We start from the raw sequence: 19,257 nt of genomic DNA, 5'->3' as shown, positions 1-19,257 counted from the left end.
GCTCCCGTTCCGAGGCCACCGCCTCCAGCCTGGGTCTGCCGTCAAAGAGGGCGGCTGAGAGGTTTCTCACGTTTCTTTTAAATGTCTTATTTATTTTGGGGGGTGCCTGGGCGGCTCAGTCGGTTGAGCATCCGACTTCAACTCAGGTCATGATCTCGAGGTTCCTGGGTTCGAGCCCCGCGTCGGGCTCTGGGCCGACAGCTTGGAGCCGGCAGCCTGTTTCGGATTCTGTGTCTCCCTCTCTCTCTACCCCTCCCCTGCTCGTGCTCTGTCCCTCTCTGGTCTCTCAAAAATCAATAAATTTTAAAAAAGCAAAAAAATAAAAAAATAAAGAGATGGCAGGCCTGTAACTCAGAGCCAGAGAGAGCCCTTTCTACCACCCCATAGGTCTTATTTTCCATCCCCATTGGTATCTTCTGACCCATTCAGAACCATTTCTAAATCGTGTATTCGTATCTGAGGATGGAAAGCGGGTGGGTGGGTCCTGGAGCCCGGGCGGCCAACGTGCCAAGCCTCTCTTGATTACTCGCAGCCAGCCTCACCCGGAGAAATCAGGCAACGGAGACTTCCCTCATTAGCCACTGATGAAACGAGCTAGTCCGCTGGATGGACTGAGTCTGAACTATCAGGGCTGGGTGTGCAGACTTCAAACTCCCAACACAGAATGCAAAGGCACAAGACATCAGGGTTAATGAACAGCTTTATTTGCCTTCGACAGCATCAATTTCCTTACATTCTCCATTAATTTGCCATTAAAGTGCGGGACATTTTCTTAATCACGGTAACTTTTATTAAAAGATATCAGAACTAGTTTCAGGAATGTGGCGGTCATGAAGATAAACATCTCTCCTACGATACACAGAATGGAAGCCCCTCGCGTGGAGCTGGTGGGTTGGCCAATCTGCAAACAGATTGTAATTCTCTCTCACCATGAGCACCAAACTGGCTGGGACCGCCACCCATGGGGGGGTGGGGGAGTGGGGGGGGAGAAGTGATGCTACAGAGATCGAGAAACACCCACACGCCCTGCCCTGCCCTGCCCGCCAGCTCCTCTCGGCCCTCACTGGGTGTTTGCTGTTTGAATAGATCCAATCTTAGGAGAAATGGAGGTCTGACCCTCCCTACTGCCTTCCACCCCACCCCACCCTTACTAACAAAAGCCCCAAAAGTCATTACAATGAAAAAGTGGGTTTCCATTGCCCCAACGCTAACAATGTTCAGTAAAAATGAGGATAATAAACACAGAAGCTTGCTTAGTAAACAGGAGCTCTCAGCGTTCAATGCAAAAAAAAAAAAACAAAAAAAAAAACCTGAAATCTTAAGGCAAATACTGTTGACTCTGCACATGGGCTGGACGAACTTGGAACTCTTTACCTATCTGTAAAGCGCTGGCCGTGAGCTTAAGGGCGGTTGGCTTTTCAGCGCTTGTTACTGGCAGAGGCCAGAACTTTGCATTATGCTGAGGCTGTCTGTCGGCGTGTTTCTCTTTGGAGTTTATATACAAACACACCCAAGGCTGATGTATTTTTATACATATATGTACACCCACACAGAGACCTGCTACTCCTTCTTGGAAACGACTAGTTCCACCTCGGGAAGCTGGATGCCAACCTTAGTCCCGCTGTCATTGCTAGAAGAAGAGGACAGTCGGGACTTCTTAGAGGCCAGGGACACGCCACTGCCCTGTAACTTGCCTGCCTCGTCATCGCTCCCAGTCACCTCATAATGGCCTTTGCTCTTTGACCCCAATCCACCGAAGGTACCAAATTTCAGCTTTCCGGGTTTCCCTTTGACTTTCCCGCCTTCCAGTGACACTTCCCCACCTTCAAACTCCAAAGTCCCTGTCGGGGTGGAAGGCGCAGACAGCTCCCTTTCGTCACTGAAGGAATTTGAGCGGTGCCGCGGCTTCTTGCTTTTAAACAAAGAGAACTTGCCTTTGGGCGACGATGTTTCAGCCTCTGCTTCCCCTTCCAGAGAACCGAGGCTGGCCTTGGAGCTCTTCAGGTCGCCTTTGGACCCTGAAATGGATGCTTCCGGTGAGCCAGTGACACCGCCTTTCCCTTTAGGTTTGGAAAAATTGAACTTGGGCATTTTGATTTTGGACTTTTTAAGTTTTACATCGGACTCTTCCCACTCGCCCTCTCCGGCACCAGCCTGGACAGTGGCCTCCACTTTCGGGAAGTTGATATCCACCCCCACCTCTCTGCCAACCAGCTCCCGGCCAGAGAAGGTGAATTTGGGGATCTTCATTTTGGGGAATGTTACTTTTCCAGATCTGCTTTCCAAGTGGCCTGGAGACCCAGACGCACTCAGCCCAGGACCCTGGAGTCCTCCTACCTTTGGTCCTGAGAAATGAAGTCCCCCGGCAAGCTTAGGCGCATCCACGTTGAGCGCGGAGGAGGCCTGGGGTCCTTTCCACTCACCCCCAGAACCTCTGACACTCATATGCCCTTCACCCAGACTGACAGCCGGGGCGCTGACAGCCCCGGATACATCCACACCTCCTTTGATTTTCGGGCCCTTCAAGCTGACACCGAAATCTGCCTCAGGAGATGCCGTATTAAAGGAAGGCCCCTTCACGCTAATGTCAGGAACAGCACCCTGGAAACCTATTCCCGAACCTTTCAGATCGCCTTTGATTTCAGGACCAGAAATGTGCCCCGTTGGGAGTTTCACATTCACACCTGACAGCTCCACATCACATCCAGAGGCCTTAACCCCAGGCATCTGGAGGTTTCCTTCGAGGCCCTGCACGCTGATGCCCGGAAGGCCTCCTCCAACAGCGGGGCCTTTCACCTCACCAGTGGCCCCGAGGCTCCCTTTTATTTTTGGTCCTTCCAAGTTCAAGGCCATGTCTGGTGCTGAGATTTGAGGGCCAGAGATCTGAGGCCCTTTCAGGTTCAGGCCTCCGAGGTTCACATCCACACCTGGCCCCTTTAGTTCTCCGGTCACTTGTGGCCCCTTGACACTGATGTCCAAGTCGGACCCTGGTGTGGAGATGCCAAACTGGGGCAGCTTCATTTGGGGAAGTTTAATGCCACTTTCAGGTGCCTCCAAGCTGAGATCAGGGGCACCTACTGGTACCTTAGGGCATTTGATGTCACCAGAGACAGCCAAGTCTCCCTGCAGGCTTGGTCCCTTCAGGGTCACGTCTGGCGCGCCAAGGCCAAGGTTTAGCGCTGTGGCATCAATCCCCGGCATTTTCACACCATCTCCTTCCATCCTCACCTTTCCACCGACACCTCTGAGGTCAAGCCCTGGGGCATGCACCTTCACGCTGGGAACAGAGGCATCCAGGTCTCCCTTCAAACTTGGTCCTTTCAAATTCAGGTCAAGGTCAGGTCCAGAGACTTTGGGCATAGAGAGGTTCACTGAAGGCAAGTCTACTTTTGGCCCCTTCAGAGACACATCAGTTCCTTCAAGATTAACATCAGGTGCACTCAAGCCTCCTTCAAGAGAAGGCAGCTGGGCATGGACCTCAGCTCCTCCGCCTTCCATTTTCACACCAGGGACGCCGATCTTGGGCATTGAAAACTTGGGGAACTTGATTTTCGATTCTGGACCTTGCAGATCTATGTCTGGTCCTTCCAGTCCCACACTGGAGACATCACCCTTTAACTTTGGTCCTTTCAAGTTAACGTTCACATCGGGGGTGGAGACCTGAGGGGCAGAAATGCCGAACGATGGTGCTTTGACTTTAGCATCTGGGCCTTCAATGTTGATGTCAGGTGCATCCAAGTTTGCCTGCACCCTGGGGCCTTTGAAGTCGCCCTCTATTTTGGGGCCGGAAACATCCATACCTGGCACCTTCAACTTCGGAGCCTTCAGCTTGAGGTCAGGACCTTCCACATTAATCCCTGAAGAAATATCCAGATCAGGTGCCTGGATTTCACCCTCTATTTTGGGGCTAGGGAGGGGGGCCTCTGCTTTAAATTTAGGTGATTTAATGTCAAATTCTACATCGGGAAAGTACATCTTTCCAAACATAGGTTTCTTGGTTTTGGGGGATTTCACATCAACTTTAAGTGTGGCATCTGGCCCCACAACATTGACATCTACGTCAGGAGTCTTGAGACTGGCGTCAACTTCACCCCCAGGAACATTCAAATCAAATCCCTGTTTTTTGGCCTTCATTTTAGGACCACTCATGTGAATCTTAGGCATTTTAAACTTACTTTTCTTGCCCTTGCCACCAACACTGATGTCAGGAGTCTCGACGTTCAGTTCTGCCTCGGGAACAGCCACATCCAAGGAAGCTGGCTTGAGGTCAGCTTTGGGACTTTTTGCCCCAAATCCAAACTTGGGTTTCTTAAATTTGGGAATTTTAATATCTGGCCCCTCAACATTGATATCTGGGCTCTCCATGTGTACGTCCAAGCTTGGAGCTTCTAAATCAACTTTGGGCCCTTTGAGGTCCAGTTCACCACCTAACGTGGGACCAGAAACCCCAATTTTAGGTGTCTTGAGATGCAAATCAACATCAGGAACAGTTACTTTAGGGGCAGATATATCCAGCGATGGCATCTTTAAATTTGGGCCGCTAAGCTTGACATCAGGGCCTTCAATATCCACACCTGGACCTTTAAGGTCTACTTCTGGGCCTTTGAAAGTACCTTCAATCTTAGGGACAGACACATCAAAATCTCCTTTGACTTTGGGTCCTTTCAAATCCAAGTCAACATCAGGCATGGAGATTTTGGGAGCTTTGATATTTATCTCTGGCATCTTGAACTTAGGGCCCTTCAGTTTCGCATCTGGACCTTCAATATTCACATCTGGAACGTCAATGTCCACCTTGGGTCCAGATAGGTCAATGTCAGCCTTGGGCAGGTTCACATCCACGTCTGGGCCCTCGCCTTTGAAGCCTGGCATGCTGAACTTGGGCATTTTCACCTTGGGCATCTTCAGGTGCCAGTCTGGCCCATGCACATCCACATCTGGGATATCAATGTTCACGTTGGGCCCTTTGATGTCAACTTCCGGGCCCTTGAGGTCACCTTCCACTTTAGGCAAAGAAACATCCACATCACCCTTTACCTTGGGACCTTTCAGGTGTAAGTCAATATCAGGCATGGAGATCTTGGGAGCTTTGATGTTCATCTCTGGCATCTTGAACTTAGGGCCCTTCAGTTTTGCATCTGGACCTTCAATATGCACATCTGGAACTTCCACATCCACCTTGGGTCCAGAGACATCGATGTCAGCCTTGGGCAGGTTCACATCCACTTCTGGGCCCTCGCCTTTGAAGCCTGGCATGCTGAACTTGGGCATTTTCACCTTGGGCATCTTCAGGTGCCAGTCTGGCCCATGAACATCCACATCTGGGACGTCAATGTCCACTTTCGGGCCCTTGATGTCAACTTCCGGGCCCTTGAGGTCACCTTCCACTTTGGGCAGAGACACATCCACATCACCCTTTACCTTGGGACCCTTCAGGTTCAGGTCCACTTCAGGCATGGAGATCTTGGGGGCCTTGAGGTGCAGGTCAGGCATTTTAAACTTGGGGCCCTTCAGTTTCCCTTCTGGGCCATGAATGTCAACATCAGGAGTGTCTATGTCTAGATTAGGGCCTTTAACATCCACGTTGGGGCCTTTCAGATCTCCTTCCAGTTTAGGAATGGAAATGTCCAAATCTCCCTTTATCTTCGGTCCTTTCAAGTTCAAATCAATGTCACTCATGGAGATTTGTGGGGTTTTGAAATGGACATCAGGCATCTTAAATTTGGGACCTTTGAGTTTCCCTTCAGGACCTTCAATGTCCACCTCTGGCCCTTTTAGATCACCTTCCACCTTAGGTAATGAAAGATCCACATCCCCCTTTACCTTTGGGCCTTTCAAATTTAAGTCAAAGTCAGGCATGGAGAGCTTGGGGGCTTTAATATGCATATCTGGCATCTTAAATTTGGGCCCCTTCAATTTTCCTTCTGGGCCTTCAATGTTGACATCAGGAGTGTCAATGTCCAATTTGGGGCCCTTTATGTCTATTTCAGGGCCCTTGAGGTCACCTTCCACTTTGGGCAGAGACACATCTACATCACCCTTCATTTTGGGGCCCTTCAGATTAAAGTCAAGGTCAGGCATGGAGATCTTGGGAGCTTTGATGTTCATCTCTGGCATCTTGAACTTAGGGCCCTTCAGTTTCGCATCTGGACCTTCAATATTCACATCTGGAACATCAATGTCCACCTTGGGTCCAGATAGGTCAATGTCAGCCTTGGGCAGATTTACATCCACGTCTGGGCCCTCGCCTTTGAAGCCTGGCATGCTGAACTTGGGCATTTTCACCTTGGGCATCTTCAGGTGCCAGTCTGGCCCATGCACATCCACATCTGGGATATCAATGTCCACGTTGGGCCCTTTGATGTCAACTTCCGGGCCCTTGAGGTCACCTTCCACTTTAGGCAAAGAAACATCCACATCACCCTTTACCTTGGGACCTTTCAGGTGTAAGTCAATATCAGGCATGGAGATCTTGGGAGCTTTGATGTTCATCTCTGGCATCTTGAACTTAGGGCCCTTCAGTTTTGCATCTGGACCTTCAATATGCACATCTGGAACTTCCACATCCACCTTGGGTCCAGAGACATCGATGTCAGCCTTGGGCAGGTTCACATCCACTTCTGGGCCCTCGCCTTTGAAGCCTGGCATGCTGAACTTGGGCATTTTCACCTTGGGCATCTTCAGGTGCCAGTCTGGCCCATGAACATCCACATCTGGGACATCAATGTCCACTTTCGGGCCCTTGATGTCAACTTCCGGGCCCTTGAGGTCACCTTCCACTTTGGGCAGAGATACATCCACATCACCCTTTACCTTGGGACCCTTCAGGTTCAGGTCCACTTCAGGCATGGAGATCTTGGGGGCCTTGAAGTGCAGGTCAGGCATTTTAAACTTGGGGCCCTTCAGTTTCCCTTCTGGGCCCTCAAGGCTCACATCTGGGGCTTCAATGTCCACCTTGGGTCCAGAGACATCAATGTCAGCCTTGGGCAGGTTCACATCCACTTCTGGGCCCTCGCCTTTGAAGCCTGGCATGCTGAACTTGGGCATTTTCACCTTGGGCATCTTCAGGTGCCAGTCTGGCCCATGCACATCCACATCTGGGACATCAACGTCCACCTTGGGCCCTTTGATGTCAACTTCAGGGCCTTTTAGGTCACCTTCCACCTTAGGCAGGGAAACATCCACATCTCCTTTGACCTTAGGACCTTTCAGGTGCAAATCAAAGTCAGGCATGGAGATCTTGGGGGCTTTGATGTTCATCTCAGGCATCTTGAACTTGGGACCTTTCAACTTGCCCTCTGGTCCCTCAATGTTAACATCAGGGCCTTCGATGTCCACCTTGGGTGCTGATACATCAATGTCGGCCTTGGGCAGGTTCACATCCACTTCTGGGCCCTCGCCTTTAAAGCCTGGCATGCTGATCTTGGGCATTTTTATCTTGGGCATCTTCAGGTGCCAGTCTGGGCCTTGAACATCCACATCTGGGACATCAACGTCCACCTTGGGCCCTTTGATGTCAACTTCAGGGCCTTTTAGGTCACCTTCCACTTTAGGCAGGGAAACATCCACATCTCCTTTGGCCTTAGGACCTTTCAGGTGCAAATCAAAGTCAGGCATGGAGATCTTGGGGGCTTTGATGTTCATCTCAGGCATCTTGAACTTGGGACCTTTCAACTTGCCCTCTGGTCCCTCAATGTTAACATCAGGGCCTTCGATGTCCACCTTGGGTGCTGATACATCAATGTCGGCCTTGGGCAGGTTCACATCCACATCTGGGCCCTCTCCTTTGAAGCCTGGCATGCTGATCTTGGGCATTTTTATCTTGGGCATTTTTAGGTGCCAGTCTGGTCCATGAACATCCACATCAGGGGCATCAATGTCCACCTTGGGACCTTTGAGGTCCACTTCAGGGCCTTTCAGATTTCCTTCAAACTTGGGAAGGGAAACGTCCACATCACCCTTCACCTTGGGGCCCTTCAGGTTTAAATCAATGTCAGGCATGGAAATCTTTGGAGTCTTTAGGTGCATCTCTGGCATCTTGAATTTGGGCCCCTTCAATTTTCCCTCTGGGCCTTCAATGTTAATATCAGGAGTGTCAATGTCCAATTTGGGGCCCTTGATGTCCACCTCAGGGCCCTTTAAGTCACCTTCTACTTTTGGCAAAGACATATCCACATCACCTTTCATTTTGGGGCCCTTTAAGTTCAGATCAAAGTCAGGCATGGAGATTTTGGGAGCTTTGATGTTCATCTCAGGCATCTTGAACTTGGGGCCCTTCAGTTTTGCATCTGGACCTTCAACATTCACATCTGGGGCATCAATGTCCACTTTGGGGCCAGAAACATCAATGTCAGCCTTAGGGAGAGTAACATCCACGTCTGGGCCCTCACCTTTGAAACCTGGCATGCTAAACTTGGGCATTTTCACCTTGGGCATTTTCAGGTGCCAGTCTGGGCCATGCACATCCACGTCAGGGACATCAACGTCCACTTTAGGGCCTCTGATATCGATCTCTGGCCCTTTCAGATCCCCTTCAACTTTGGGCAGAGAAACATCAATATCACCTTTCACCTTGGGGCCCTTCAGGTTTAAATCAATGTCAGGCATGGAGATCTTGGGAGTTTTGATATTCATGTCAGGCATCTTGAGTTTGGGACCTTTTAAGCCTCCTTCTACACCTTCCACATTGATTTCTGGGCCCTCAATGTCCATTCTGGGACCCTCTATGTTGATATCTCCTTTGGGCAGATCCACAGCCATTTCTGGCCCTTCTGCTTTTAAGCCAGGCACACCAAACTTGGGCATTTTCATTTTGGGCATTTTCAAGTTCCAATCTGGACCATGCACATCCACATCGGGTGCATCAAGATGAACTTCTGGGGCCTTAATATCCACTTTGGGTCCTTTCAAGTCACCTTCTAAATTAGGAGCTGTAACATCCAAGTCTCCTTTGACTTTAGGGCCTTTCAGATTTAACTCCACATCAGGCATAGAAACTTTAGGAGATGAAATACTCAGGAAAGGCATTTTGAACTTGGATCCTTTCACTTTTCCTTGGACCTCAACATCAGGAGCATTAATATCAACTTTTGGACCTGTCACATCAATATCCGGCTTTTTAACTTTGGCATCCACCTCAGGTGTCTGAACTTTGGAGCCCGAAAAATTAAATTTAGGAAGCTTAAAACGTGATTTCTTTGACTTGCCTTCAAGACTGAGCTTAGGACCAGAAATGTCCACTTCTGGACCCTTTACATCCAACTTGGGAGCTTTAATGTCACCTTCTAATTTGGGCCCAGAAACATCAACATCTCCCTTAAGCTTTGGGCCTTTCAAATTCAGGTCAATTTCAGGCATGGAGATCTTAGGCATATTCACATGCATGTCTGGCATCTTCAGTTTGGGACCTTTTAATTTGCCTTCAGGGCCATGGATGTCAATATCTGGAGCATCTACATCTATCTTTGGGCCCTTGATGTCAAGAGTAGGTCCTTTCAAATCACCTTCTACGTTTGGAAGGGAAACATCCGCCTCTCCTTTCATTTTAGGGCCTTTGAGATTAATGTCCAAATCAGGCATGGAGATCTTGGGAGCTTTGATGTTCATCTCTGGCATCTTGAATTTGGGGCCCTTCAGTTTCGCATCTGGACCTTCAATATTGACATCTGGAACATCAATATCTACCTTGGGTCCAGAGACATCAATGTCAGCCTTGGGCAGGTTCACATCCACTTCTGGGCCCTCGCCTTTAAAGCCTGGCATGCTGATCTTGGGCATTTTTATCTTGGGCATCTTCAGGTGCCAGTCTGGGCCATGCACATCCACATCTGGGACATCAACGTCCACTTTAGGGCCTTTAAGATCTACTTCAGGAACTTTAATCTCACCTTCCACTTTTGGTAAAGACACATCCACATCACCCTTCACTTTAGGGCCCTTCAGGTTAAGATCAATGTCAGGCATGGAGATCTTGGGGGCTTTGATGTTCATCTCAGGCATCTTGAACTTGGGACCTTTCAACTTTCCCTCTGGTCCCTCAATGTTAACATCAGGGCCTACAATGTCCACCTTGGGTCCAGCCACATCAACATCAGCCTTGGGCAGGTTCACATCCACTTCTGGACCCTCACCTTTAAAGCCTGGCATGCTGAACTTGGGCATTTTCACCTTGGGCATCTTCAGGTGCCAGTCTGGGCCATGCACATCCACATCTGGGACATCAACGTCCACCTTGGGCCCTTTGATGTCAACTTCAGGGCCTTTTAGGTCACCTTCCACCTTAGGCAGGGAAACATCCACATCTCCTTTGACCTTAGGACCTTTCAGGTGCAAATCAAAGTCAGGCATGGAGATCTTAGGGGCTTTGATGTTCATCTCAGGCATCTTGAACTTGGGACCTTTCAACTTTCCCTCTGGTCCCTCAATGTTAACATCAGGGCCTTCGATGTCCACCTTGGGTGCTGATACATCAATGTCGGCCTTGGGCAGGTTCACGTCCACATCTGGACCCTCTCCTTTGAAGCCTGGCATGCTGAACTTGGGCATTTTCACCTTGGGCATCTTCAGGTGCCAGTCTGGTCCATGCACATCCACATCTGGGACATCAACGTCCACCTTGGGGCCTTTGATGTCAACCTCAGGGGCCTTCAGGTCACCTTCCACCTTAGGCAGAGACACATCCACATCTCCCTTTACCTTGGGACCTTTCAGGTGCAAATCAAAGTCAGGCATGGAGATCTTGGGAGCTTTGATGTTCATCTCTGGCATCTTGAACTTGGAACCCTTCAATTTTGCATCTGGACCTTCGATACTGACATCTGGAACATCAATGTCCACCTTGGGTCCAGAGACATCAATGTCAGCCTTGGGCAGGTTCACATCCACTTCTGGGCCCTCGCCTTTGAAGCCTGGCATGCTGAACTTGGGCATTTTCATCTTGGGCATCTTCAAGTGCCAGTCTGGGCCATGAACATCCACATCTGGGACATCAATGTCCACTTTAGGGCCTTTGAGGTCAACTTCAGGGCCTTTCAGGTCTCCCTCTAACTTAGGACCTGTGACATCCACATCTCCTTTTATTTTTGGACCTGATAGATTAAGGTCAATATCTGGCATAGATATCTTAGGAGTCTTAAAATGCATTTCAGGCATCTTAAACTTTGGACTTTTCCACTTTCCTTCAGGTCCTTCAATATTCACATCAGGGCATTCAACATCCACTTTGGGTCCTGAGACATCAATGTCAGCCTTGGGCAGGTTTACATCCACTTCTGGGCCCTCGCCTTTAAAGCCTGGCATGCTGATCTTGGGCATTTTTATCTTGGGCATCTTCAGGTGCCAGTCTGGCCCATGCACATCCACATCTGGGACATCAACGTCCACCTTGGGCCCTTTGATGTCAACTTCAGGGCCTTTTAGGTCACCTTCCACCTTAGGCAGGGAAACATCCACATCTCCTTTGACCTTAGGACCTTTCAGGTGCAAATCAAAGTCAGGCATGGAGATCTTGGGGGCTTTGATGTTCATCTCAGGCATCTTGAACTTGGGACCTTTCAACTTGCCCTCTGGTCCCTCAATGTTAACATCAGGGCCTTCGATGTCCACCTTGGGTGCTGATACATCAATGTCGGCCTTGGGCAGGTTCACATCCACTTCTGGGCCCTCTCCTTTGAAGCCTGGCATGCTGAACTTGGGCATTTTCATCTTGGGCATCTTCAGGTGCCAGTCTGGGCTTTGAATATCCACATCTGGGGCATCAATGTCCACTTTGGGGCCCTTTAGGTCACCTTCCACCTTAGGTAGGGAAACATCCACATCTCCTTTGACCTTAGGACCTTTCAAGTGTAAATCTATGTCTGGCATCGAGATCTTGGGAGCTTTGATGTTCATTTCTGGCATTTTAAATTTAGGCCCTTTGATCTTTCCCTCCGGACTCTCAATGCTCATATCTGGGACTTCAACGTCAACCTTGGGTCCTGAGACATCAATGTCAGCCTTGGGAAGATTCACATCTACTTCTGGGCCCTCTGTTTTAAAACCAGGCATGCTGAACTTGGGCATTTTCATTTTGGGCATCTTCAGGTGCCAGTCTGGGCCATGAACATCAGGAGCATTTATGTCTACTTTCGGGCCTTTGATGTTCACATCTGGTACTTTAATTTTACCTTCTACCTCAGGCACAGACACATCAACATCCCCCTTGATTTTGGGTCCTTTCAAATTTAAGTCCACATCAGGCATAGAAATATTTGGGGCTTTGAAATGCATGTCAGGCATCTTGAACTTGGGACCTTTCAATTTGCCCTCTGGTCCTTCAATGTCAATATCTGGCCCACTGATGTCACCTTTGAGAACTGGCCCTTTGAGGTCACCTTCCAATTTTGGAACATCAACATCCACGTCTCCCTTTATCTTGGGACTTTTTAAGTGTAAATCAATGTCTGGCATGGAGATTTTGGGAGCTTTAAAGTGCATGTCTGGCATCTTAAATTTAGGACTTTTCCATTTTCCATCTGGACCTTCCACAGCTACGTCTGGCATGTCAACATCCAATTTGGGGCCTTTCACATCCAATTCTGGACCCTTTAACTCTCCCTCCAGCTTTGGGGCAGAAACATCAAAGTCTCCTTTGACTTTAGGCCCCTTTAAGTTGAAATCAACATCAGGCATGGAGATCTTAGGGGCATGAAAGTGCATTTCAGGCATCTTGAACTTAGGGCCTTTCAGCTTCCCTTCTGGACCTTCAAGGCTCACATCCGGGGCTTCAATGTCCACCTTAGGTCCAGAGACGTCAATGTCAGCCTTAGGCAGGTTCACATCCACATCTGGGCCCTCGCCTTTGAAGCCAGGCATACTGAACTTGGGCATTTTCATCTTGGGCATCTTCAGGTGCCACTCCGGGCCATGAACATCCACCTCTGGGGCATCGATGTCAACTTTGGGGCCTTTGATGTCCACATCTGGCACTTTCATTTCACCTTCTATCTTGGGCACAGACACATCCATATCCCCTTTCACTTTGGGGCCTTTTAAGTGTAAATCCACATCAGGCATGGAGAGCTTGGGGGTCTTGAAGTGCATGTCTGGCATCTTAAACTTAGGGCCTTTCAACTTTGCATCAGGGCATTCCAGGTCAACATCAGGCATCTCCACATCCACACTGGGGCCTTTCAAATCTCCTTCCAATTTTGGCACAGATACATCCACATCTCCCTTCGGTTTTGGCCCCTTAAGATTCAAGTTCACATCAGGCATGGAGATCTTGGGAGCCTTGAAGTGCATCTCAGGCATCTTGAACTTGGGACCCTTCAGTTTCCCTTCTGGGCCCTCAAGGCTCACATCTGGGGCTTCAATGTCCACCTTGGGGCCAGATACGTCAATGTCAGCCTTGGGCAGGTTCACATCCACTTCTGGGCCCTCGCCTTTGAAGCCAGGCACGCTAAATTTGGGCATTTTCATCTTGGGCATTTTCAAGTTCCAGTCTGGGCCATGAACATCCACATCTGGGACATCAATGTCCACTTTGGGGCCTTTGATGTCCACATCTGGCACTTTCATTTCACCTTCTATCTTGGGCACAGATACATCCACATCCCCTTTCACTTTGGGACCTTTCAAGTGTAAGTCCACATCAGGCATGGAGAGCTTGGGAGCCTTGAAGTGCATCTCGGGCATCTTAAACTTAAGGCCTTTCAACTTTGCATCAGGACATTCCAGGTCAACATCAGGCATCTCCACATCCACACCAGGACCTTTGATATCAACTTGTGGACCTCTGAGATCACCTTCTAGTTCAGGCACAGAAGCATCTATTTCTCCTTTCACTTTGGGTCCCTTCAAATTCAAGTCCACATCTGGCATGGATATCTTAGGAGCTTTGATATTCAACTTAGGCATCTTAAATTTAGAGCCCTTTAGTTTTCCTTCTTGTCCTTCAATATCCAAATCAGGAGCATCAATGTCCACTTTGGGGCCAGACACATTAATGTCAGCCTTGGGCAGGTTCACATCCACTTCTGGGCCTTCACCCTTGAAGCCAGGCATGCTGAACTTGGGCATTTTCACCTTGGGCATCTTCAGGTGCCAGTCTGGGCCATGAACATCCACCTCTGGGACATCGACGTCCACTTTGGGGCCTTTGATGTCCACATCTGGCACTTTCATTTCACCTTCTATCTTGGGCACAGACACATCCACATCCCCTTTCACTTTGGGACCTTTCAAGTGTAAGTCCACATCAGGCATGGAGAGCTTGGGGGTCTTGAAGTGCATCTCAGGCATCTTAAACTTAGGGCCCTTCAGCTTTCCTTCTGGACCTTCAATATCAATATCACCAACATCCACATCCATCTTCGGGGCCTTCATGTCAATTTCAGGACCTTTCAAGTCTCCTTCCACTTTGGGAAGGGAAACATCGACATCAGTTTTCAGTTTAGGGGCTTTGAGATTAAGTCCAACATCAGGCATAGAGATTTTGTGTGTCTGTATATTCATGCTTGGCATCTTAAACTTTGGACCCTTTAGTTTCCCCTCTGGACCTTCAATATTCACATCTGGAACATCAATGTCCACCTTGGGTCCAGAGACATCAATGTCAGCCTTGGGCAGGTTCACATCCACTTCTGGGCCCTCTCCTTTGAAGCCTGGCATGCTGAACTTGGGCATTTTCACCTTGGGCATCTTCAGGTGCCAGTCTGGGCCATGAGCCCCCACATCTGGTGCATTAATGTCCACTTTGGGCCCTTTGATGTCAACATCAGGTGCTTTTATCTCTCCTTCTACCTTTGGAGTTGTAACATCATAATCTCCTTTCATTTTAGGACCTTTCAAATGCAAACCAACATCTGGCATGGATATCTTCTGAGGCTTTATATTCATTTCTGGCATCTTAAATTTAAGACCTTTTACTTTTGCATCTGGACCATCAATATTCACATCTGGAACTTCAACATCCACCTTGGGTCCTGAGACATCAATGTCAGCCTTGGGCAGGTTCACATCCACTTCTGGGCCCTCGCCTTTGAGGCCTGGCATGCTGATCTTGGGCATTTTTATCTTGGGCATCTTCAGGTGCCAGTCTGGCCCATGAACATCCACATCTGGAGCACTGATGTCAACTTTGGGCCCTTTAATGTCAACATCTGGCACTTTTATTTCACCTTCTACATCAGGCACAGACACGTCCACATCTCCCTTCAGTTTTGGCCCCTTAAGATTCAAGTTCACATCAGGCATGGAGATCTTGGGAGCCTTGAAGTGCATCTCAGGCATCTTAAACTTGGGGCCCTTTAGCTTCCCTTCTGGGCCCTCAAGGCTCACATCTGGGGCTTCAATGTCCACCTTGGGGCCAGATACGTCAATGTCAGCCTTGGGCAGGTTCACATCCACTTCTGGGCCCTCGCCTTTGAAGCCAGGCACGCTAAATTTGGGCATTTTCATCTTGGGCATTTTCAAGTTCCAGTCTGGGCCATGAACATCCACATCTGGGACATCAATGTCCACTTTGGGGCCTTTGATGTCCACATCTGGCACTTTCATTTCACCTTCTATCTTGGGCACAGATACATCCACATCCCCTTTCACTTTGGGACCTTTCAAGTGTAAGTCCACATCAGGCATGGAGAGCTTGGGAGCCTTGAAGTGCATCTCGGGCATCTTAAACTTAGGGCCTTTCAGCCTCCCTTCTGGACCTTCAAGGCTCACATCCGGGGCTTCAATGTCCACCTTGGGTCCAGAGATGTCAAGGTCAGCCTTGGGCAGGTTCACATCCACTTCTGGGCCCTCCCCTTTGAGGCTGGGCATGCTGAACTTGGGCATTTTCATCTTGGGCATTTTCAGGCTCCAGTCTGCACCTTGGACTTCCACGTCTGGTGCTTTAATGTCTACCTTAGGTCCTTTGATGTCCACATCTGGAACTTTCATTTCACCTTCTATTTTTGGTGCAGACATATCTAGATTTCCTTTCATTTTGGGTCCTTTAAGATCCAAGTCAACATCTGGCAGAGTCATCTTAGGGGCTTTGAAGTGCATCTCAGGCATCTTAAACTTTGGACCTTTCAACTTTCCTTCTGGTCCTTCAAGGCTCAAGTCTGGAGCACTAATATCTATCTTGGGTGCCGAAATGTCCACATCAGCCTTTGGCAGGTTCACATCCACTTCTGGGCCCTCCCCTTTGAGGCTGGGCATGGTAAATTTGGGCATTTTCATCTTGGGCATCTTTAGGTTCCATTCAGGACTATGAACGTCAACATCGGGGGCACTGACGTCTACTTTTGGCCCTTTGAGTTCCCCTTCCAGTTTTGGCACTGTAACATCATATTCTCCTTTTACCCTGGGACCTTTCATATGCAAATCTACATCAGGCATAGAGATCTTTGGGGCCTTAATATTCATTTCAGGCATCTTAAACTTGGGACCCTTCAGCTTTCCTTCGGGTCCTTCAATATTCACATCTGGAACTTCAAGGTCCACTGTGGGTCCTGAGATGTCAACGTCTGTCTTGGGCAGGTTCACATCCACTTCTGGGCCCTCTGCTTTGAAGCCAGGCATGCTGAACTTGGGCATTTTCATTTTGGGCATCTTCAGGTGCCAATCTGGGCCATGAGCATCAACATCTGGAGCATCAATATCCACTTTGGCACTTTTAAGTTCAACATCAGGAACTTTAATCTCACCTTCAACTTTTGGCACTGTGACATCGTATTCTCCTTTTACCTTAGGGCCTTTCAGATGTAAGTCCACATCTGGCATGGAGATCTTCGGGGCTTTGACATTCATCTCAGGCATCTTAAACTTAGCTCCCTTCAATTTCCCGTCTGGTCCCTCAATGCTCACATCTGGACCACTAACATCTACCTTGTGCCCAGAAATGTCCACATCAGCCTTGGGAAGATTCACATCCACTTCTGGGCCCTCTGCTTTGAGCCCTGGAACACTGAATTTGGGCATTTTCATCTTGGGCATCTTCAGATGCCAGTCTGGGCCATGAACATCCACATCCGGGGCATCAATGTCCATTTTGGGGCCTTTCAGTTCTCCTTCAAGTTTTGGGGATGTTACATCATATTCTCCTTTTACCTTTGGGCCTTTAACATGTAAGTCCACATCAGGCATGGAGATCTTTGGTGTCTTGACACTGACTTCAGGCAGCTTAATATCAGGGCCTTTAAGTTTGCCTCCCAGGCCCCCTACGTTGACATTTGGGGCCTCCACGTTGACCTTGGGCCCTGAAATACTGACATCTCCTTTGGGTAGTTTCACATCTACATCTGGGCCTTCCCCTCCAACTCCTGGAGCGTTGAACTTGGGCACTTCCAGGTTCCATTCTGGGCCATGCACTTCCACATCTGGGGCCCTGACGTCCACTTTGGGTCCTTTGATGTCAACTTGAGGGACTTTGACTTTCCCTTCTACTTTTGGGAGTACAACATCCACACCCCCTTTCACTTTAGGGGCAGTCACATTTAAGTCTACATCTGCCATAGAGATCCCATAGGTGCCTGTTTTCCCAGAAGGACTACTAAGCTTGGGTCCTGTCAAAGTCCCCTCAAGGCTAGGTGTCTCTATGTCCACTTTGGCGCCTTTCACTGCCACTTGAGGGCCTTTAACATCACCGTGCACCCCAGGCGCAGAAACCTTAATATCTCCTTTCAGTTTAGGAGACCCAAGGCTCAGATCCACATCTTGCATGGAGATTTTAGGTTTCTGAATAATCATTTCAGGAGTCTTAACTTTTGTACCCTTCACCTTCCCTTCCAGCCCCCCGGCAGCAACTTCAGGCAGACTGATGTTCCCAGAGACCCCAGGAAGAGTCACTGCACCTGTCACATCAATGCCAGCTCCCTCTCCCTTAGAACCTAATACAGAGAATTTGGGAACTTTCATCTTGGGCATATTCAGTTTGCCCCCAGGCCCGTGAATATCAACGTCAGGGGTTTGAACTTCCACATTGGAGCCAGTGATGGTGCCCTCAATCTTGGGCACAGAGACGTCCACCCCGATGCTCCCCTGTGACTTGGCACCTTTCAGGCCTAGACCAGTCTCAAGTGATGGCCCAGTGATTTGGGGGCCTTTCAGCTTCCCCTCAAGCCCCTCAATACTGGCAGAAGGAGCACTGACTTCTAGCTGAGGGGTCTGGATGTTCCCACCAATGGTCAGGCCTGGCTTGCCTCCCTTGTGCCCCACAGAGAATTCAGGTGCAGAAACACTCAACCCTGCCACTGGCACCTGGCCCTCAGGCCCCATTGGGACACCAAATTTTGGCACTTTCATAGTGGGAATTTTAATTTTCCCATTACTGCCACTCTCAAGAGATGGGTCCTGCACCTCTACTCCCCCACCCCCAAGAGAAGACGAAATGTCCACTCCCGGAACTTGGGCCCCTCCTTTGCCACCCAAGTCCAAGCCCTTCGCACTGACGCTGACGCCTGGGCTTCCCACCTTTATCCCAGGCATGGTGACCTGGAGCTTCGAGTGGCCAGCACCTTGGAGCTCTGGTACCGAAGCGGAAACGGACCCCGCTCGGATGTCCACGACAGAGCCTGTGGTCGGAGACACTGCCCCCGAGCCCGAGGGCAGTCTGATCACTGTCTTGCCAGGGTGGGTGTCCACATCCACAGTGGAGATTTCAGTCAGTTCATGCCGTGGAATCTTGATCTTGAACTCAGGGCTGCTGATGTCGATGTCCTTGGCACCTTCACGGCCTGTCACATCAACAGTGTAGGCCGTGACCCTTCTAGTCACTGTGATGGTGCGGCTCTGGGTCTCCCCAGGATCCCCTTCTACGCCATCCTCCGACTTCAGCCGAGGCTTGATCTTCGTGGTGTAGATGCGCTGGTACTCCTCATCATCCCCGCTCTGCAGAAAGACACGCCCGGCAGAGGTTGAAGCAGGGTCCGCCCGAGTCACAGACGCCCGGCCACAGCCCAGCCGACAACATGGCTGCCCGTTTCCCAAAGAAGCTGGGACCAGAACAGAGACCCACGGAGCCTCCTGGGGCAGAGCAAAGGGGGCTGAAGAAAGGGGCTGACGGCCACCTCACGGGAGGAAAACAAATTATTCGGGGAAACTCCGGGAAGCAAAAGCCATGGGGAGAGGAGCCGGGTAGACGGCTGCGCTGTGTGGATGAAAGATTTACAATCCATTCTAGATTCAGATGGGTGTCAAGTCCCAGGGATGCCTCCTGGGTGACCATTTCTGTGTGGACTTCACCCTTTAGGCTCCCGACTCTCGACTCACTCTGGCTTACTTAATCCTCTC

The 19,257-nt window shown here is 49.6% G+C and overlaps 1 protein-coding gene across 2 annotated transcripts in view; it reads right to left on the bottom strand.

Moving 5' to 3' along the window:
• Nucleotides 1-682: 682 nt before the first annotated feature.
• The window catches only part of AHNAK (AHNAK nucleoprotein), a 30,725-nt gene continuing 12,150 nt past the window's right edge, over nt 683-19,257 (bottom strand). For both annotated transcript variants that reach the window (XM_047823416.1, XM_047823417.1), the window contains exon 5: nt 683-18,855. In XM_047823416.1, coding sequence (XP_047679372.1) covers nt 1,561-18,855 — 17,295 coding nt within the window. In that variant the 3' untranslated portion in view covers nt 683-1,560. The remainder of the gene's footprint in view (nt 18,856-19,257) is intronic.

Source organism: Prionailurus viverrinus, chromosome D1 (assembly GCF_022837055.1).
Source record: "Prionailurus viverrinus isolate Anna chromosome D1, UM_Priviv_1.0, whole genome shotgun sequence".
NCBI classification, from domain to species: domain Eukaryota; kingdom Metazoa; phylum Chordata; class Mammalia; order Carnivora; family Felidae; genus Prionailurus; species Prionailurus viverrinus.
This window is presented reverse-complemented; position numbering and strand designations above follow the sequence as displayed.